At 38.0% G+C, this 5,201-nt stretch overlaps 1 protein-coding gene across 1 annotated transcript; it reads left to right on the forward strand.

Moving 5' to 3' along the window:
* Nucleotides 1-400: 400 nt before the first annotated feature.
* LOC116120531 (probable disease resistance protein RPP1) lies at nucleotides 401-1,338 on the forward strand. The gene is made up of 3 exons (XM_031406486.1): nucleotides 401-637; nucleotides 998-1,204; nucleotides 1,312-1,338. Exons 1-3 carry the CDS (start codon nucleotides 401-403, stop codon nucleotides 1,336-1,338), a joined length of 471 nt encoding a protein of 156 aa, XP_031262346.1.
* Nucleotides 1,339-5,201: the final 3,863 nt, after the last annotated feature.

A 5,201-nucleotide genomic window follows, 5' to 3' on the forward strand; every position in this document is an offset into this window, starting at 1 on the left:
TGGAAGGGAACCCAAGCAAGATTACTTATCATTTAATGCATTCATACTTTCATTCATGGGGTAATTAATTTAGAATATGTCGTGATACTTTTTCTTTTTCTGCCCTATTTCGTTTTCAACAGCTTTTCAATACTGAGATCCATCAGTTTCAAAGACTGCCAATACCTAACAAGACACCAGATTTCACACAAGCTGTAAATCTTGAGGAGGTGATTCTTAAAGGTGTAGAAGTTGCGCCAAATCCACCCATCTTTGCTGATTCCCAAAAATATTGCTCTTCTGGATATGACACTTTGTACAAGTCTTACAACTCTTCCAGAAAATATTCATATGGAATCTCTTAAAAGTTCAGCTTCTTCTTGCTCAAAACTGAAGAAGTGTTCCAAAGATTGTGGGTAGTATGGATTGTCTATCAGAGCTTGCTTTAGACAAAACTGCTATTAAAGAACTGCCATTGTCTGTTGAACTACTAGTCGGACTTACACGGTTCAATTTGGATGACTGCAAAAATCTTGTGAGTCTTCCAATTACTATGAACGGCTTGAAATCTCTTGCAAGTCTAACTCTCTCAGGTTGCTCCAAACATGAAAACTTGCCAGAGACATTGGGGGAATTGAAAAGATTGAGGGTCCTTAATGTGAGTGGAACTGCAATAAGGAAACCAGTGTCGTCTATTTTCCTCATCAACAAACTTCATGAATTAATTTTTTGTGGATGCAAAGTTCCACAATCAAATTCATTGGCGTCACACCAATTCACCAGTTTGATGCCAAGAAAAAGTTCAGATTCCACTGCCTTTAGGTTGCCTTCTTTGTCAGGTCAGTGTGCTACTTTAGCATATATGGTTCTCAACGACTGCAACCTAGAGGACGAATCAATCCTTAGTGATTTTTTTAGTAGCTTTTCTTCACTACATCTTTTAGATCTAAGCGCAAACAATTTTGTTTCACTACCCGAAGGCCTCAATTATCTTTCTAAGCTTCATACTCTTTACTAGGTCGATTGCAAGAGACTTCAATCTTTACCAGAACTTTCATCTAATATTCAGTTAATTGATGTGAGTGGTCGTACTTCACTGGAAACATTGTCGAATACATTAAGGTTATGCAATTCAAATTTGTCGAATATTTCATGTGGAAACTGCTTGAAATTGACTGGATGCAGCAATATGGCATTTTCAATGTTGAAAGAACATCTTAATAAGGTCAGTCTCCTTTTCTCTGTATATTTATCTCCCTCCGTTTTTAAACGTTTATTCAACAGTATGACTTTTTTGTTCTTAATTTTTTTTTTTCATTTTTTTGTGTACAGAAAGCGCCAAATTTGAGAGAGATCTGACATCCATGAGATAGCTTTACGAAATGACACTGTGTTTAGATTGGTAGTTCCAGGAAGTGAAATTCTTCAATGGTTTAGTCATCAAAGTGAGGGTTGTTCAATAAGAATAGAAAAGGCTCCAGATTTATATATAAATGGTAAGTTGAGTAATCAGCGTGAGGGTTGTAGAATAAGAATAGAAAGGCCGCCATATTTGTATAATAATAGTAAGTTGGTGGGATATGTTGTGTGCTCTGTTTTTACGGTCCATAAGCATCTGCCTACACGTGGGGATAACTGCTCACATGAGGCTAGATGCGAGATGAAAGGCTCCTATATTTTGAGGAGCAGTTTGGCCAAATTGAGTCGGACCATCTTTGGCTACTATATTTTTCTAGGAAAAGTAGTAAATGGCTCCTTCGTAATAGATATGACCAGATGGAGATTTCATTTAGGTGGGGGCCAGCATTGGAGATGAGAAGTTGTGGGATCCATCCAATATACGAGAAAGACTGGCAAGAGTTTAACAGAATAACTAACGAGTCAAGATTTTGGAATTTGAATGATACTGATTATGATGGAAGCGGCAATTTGTCCTAAGAATTGATGCACAGATGAGGAGTAATGATTGGATGGGGTGAAGTTGGTTTAGTAAGGGAATTAATTGCTTTTTAATGGGCTTTTATGTTGCGTATGATATAAGATCCTGAACTGTAATACACATATTCCTCTTAAACTTAACGATTCCGGATCGCAGAAAGTTACACAACCTTCTATCCTTTATATTGATGATAATCTTTTATGTTGTTTCATAATTTTAATGCTTTTAATTAAATTACAGAGTTCACCAAGCCAGGTGCAATGGTGCATTATGCCATGCATATTGAAACTGTTTACAATATTCCTTGTTAATTTTCAATAATTAAGCAGTTTTGGTAACACATTTTAGAGAAATTATATTTAGCTCTATTTTAGGTTGTGAAATGAAAACTAACCTTTAAATGGAAAGTATTTCGCAAAATAGCTTAACCCAAGTTTTCTAATTTTTGAAGGACAAAATTGCACCTATCCAAGGTTGATGACGCAAAAAAACGCATCCCCGAAATTTAAAAACTTTTTCACTTACCTCCCCTTAAGGCCTAAGCTAACTCTATTAATATTTTTTTGATGGATTTGGGGTTATTATAAAACAAAGGACACTTTTAACAAAATCTTACAGTTATACGACACAAATATTATAAAAGAAATGAGAGGACACTTAACGTTGTAAAACCGTTAACTTTAACTAGGGGTGTGGAAATCCAGTTAACCGAACTGGATTGCCTGCTTTTCAAATCGAACAAGTTTTTCGGTTCAAAGGGTAATAACAAGCGAAATCAGATCAGATTACCTCTTGAACCGGTTACTAACTGAACCAAATTATCAGTTTAGTTCCGGTTAACCGATTTGTAAACCAGTTTTATAAAATTACCCCTAAATCTAATTCTAAATATAATCATCCTAATCCATTAATTGTCATCATCACTGTTAGGTCCCAGCCAAAGCTCCTGAAATAAAGGTAAGTTGCTCTCTTCGGGTGAGAACAAACCACAAGTTTGGGGTAATTTTTTTTGTCTTTTTTTATTCATTGAAAGAGTTTAAATACATATATTTTCTAACCACTCTTCCTAAACTTATGACCACAACTATTGTGGTTAAACATAAATTAAATCATGGAAGCAGAAATAACAAACTTGCAGAAGAATAAGACTCCAACTGACAATAAGACTCCAACAACAAATTGACTTCTTCTTTGAACGTTGCAGCCCAAGACTCAATCCAAGTATTTCTGATTCGACCAAGAAACACGCTGAGATCTTCGTGGTTTATCAATACCCCCCACTTTTACTGGAACCTTGTCCTTAAGGTTCAAATTAGGGAACTTATCTTGTAGCTCTACAGCATTCTCCCAAGTGGCATCTTCAATGGGAAGGAGTTTCCATTTGACCAAGCTTTCTTCAAAAAAATTCCCCCCTTTTTAATCCAACGAGTATCTATAATTTCCTTAGATTCTATAATGATGGCACCGTTATCGTTGAGAGGTGGCAAAGTAGGACAACTTGCACTTGAATCACCAATCTTCTTCTTAAACAAAGAAACATGGAATACCGGATGGATGCCAGAACCTACAGGAAGTTGGAGTTGATATGCTACCTTGCTGATGCGTTTCTCAATTGCAAAGGGCTTATAAAACCTGTGAGCTAGTTTCAGAGATGCTCGTTTGAACACTATTTGCTGGCAATAAGGGTGCAGTTTAAGGAAAACAAGGTCATCGTCATTGAATTCGATGTCATGCCATTTTGAATCACCCATTTGTTTCATCCGATTGGAAGCTTGATGTAAGTTGAGCTTGAGCTGATTGAGTAGATCATTGCATGAGGCCAAGTTCTGGTCAACCTCATGAACAGGAGAAGAGCCCAACTAATAGTGTGGAATCATGGGAGGAGGTCGACCATACAGAGCTTGAAAAGGTGACATTCTGGTCGAAGCATGGTAGGTTGTATTATACCAAAACTCTGCCCAGGGAAGAAAAAAGTACCATTTTTGTGGTTGTTGGTGAACCAAACAGTGTAGATATTACTCAACACAACGATTGACAACTTCGGATTGACCATCAGTTTGTGGATAGTATGTGGAGCTCATCTTCAATTGTGTGCTAGACAATTTAAAGAATTCATGCCAAAAGTTGCTTATGAAAATAGGATCATGGTCACTGATGATTGATTTGGGCAGGCTGTGCAACTTGACGATGCTGTTCGTTTTTATGATGCTGGTTGTTCAAAGAAGAAGAAAGATAAAAAAACTAAAAAACTGGACGTATTTTTCATTAGACAAAAGTCTGCATATAACATACTTCTACTTACTGTTTCAACAACCATCAGAGGCTTTTCCTTAATCTCAGCTAAACCACTCAAAATACTGACAACATCATTACAAAAAAGCTGAGCCAATAAATACAAGGATTAACATTAAATTACAGTAGAACTTAAACCACTGAACCGTGAAGCACTCCCATGCACGTCCATGCAGAGCAAAACCTTTTCCAGGATTTCACACATTCGGCAAACCAAACTTCCAGCACAGCATCAACCTTCAACAGATGCCATCGACAAATTTTTCGGCTACCATCTTGCCTTGGGATGGAGGCAGTCCTTCGATGAAATCCATGGTGATGTCGTCCCATACTTGACAAGGAATGGGCAGCAGTTGTAGGAGACCAGCAGGGGACAACGTAGAAGCCTTAGCTCGTTGACAAACATCACAAAATGAGACGTACTCATTCACCATTCGATACATTGATGCCAATAAAACTATTGGGCGATAAGTTTATGTGTGCGCAGCACTCTAGAGTGGCCACCAAGAGGAGAGTCATGGAACTCATGCAGTAACTGGTCTGAAATTTGGGACTTGGGAGGCACCACCACCCAATTTTTGTATAATATCAGCCCATTACACTTTGTGTAGGGAAGGCCTAGTTGGTAGCAGCCAATTGGCCAATGTAGTCCATGTAAGCTTCGCCTTCAGCTGCTGTTTTTATTTCCTCCTAGATTTGAGCTTGCGAAACAAATAAAGCGTTAAGAGTTGGAGAGCCTATCACACAGGAAAGGGCATCGGCTGCTGAATTTTCTCTGCCAGGCTTATAAAGTATCTCATAATCTTAGCCAAGTAGCTTTGCAACCCATTTTTGCTGCTTCGGTGTGACCATATGCTGCTCGAGTAAGTACTTGAGGCTCCGTTGGTCAGTTTGGATGTAGAATTTCCGCTCGAGAAGATAAGGTCGCCAAGTTCGTATGGCATGAATGATTGCAAGCATCTCCTTGGTGTATGTGGACCATGATAATTTG

This window comes from Pistacia vera, unplaced genomic scaffold, assembly GCF_008641045.1.
Source record: "Pistacia vera cultivar Batoury unplaced genomic scaffold, PisVer_v2 Contig94, whole genome shotgun sequence".
Classification (NCBI taxonomy): domain Eukaryota; kingdom Viridiplantae; phylum Streptophyta; class Magnoliopsida; order Sapindales; family Anacardiaceae; genus Pistacia; species Pistacia vera.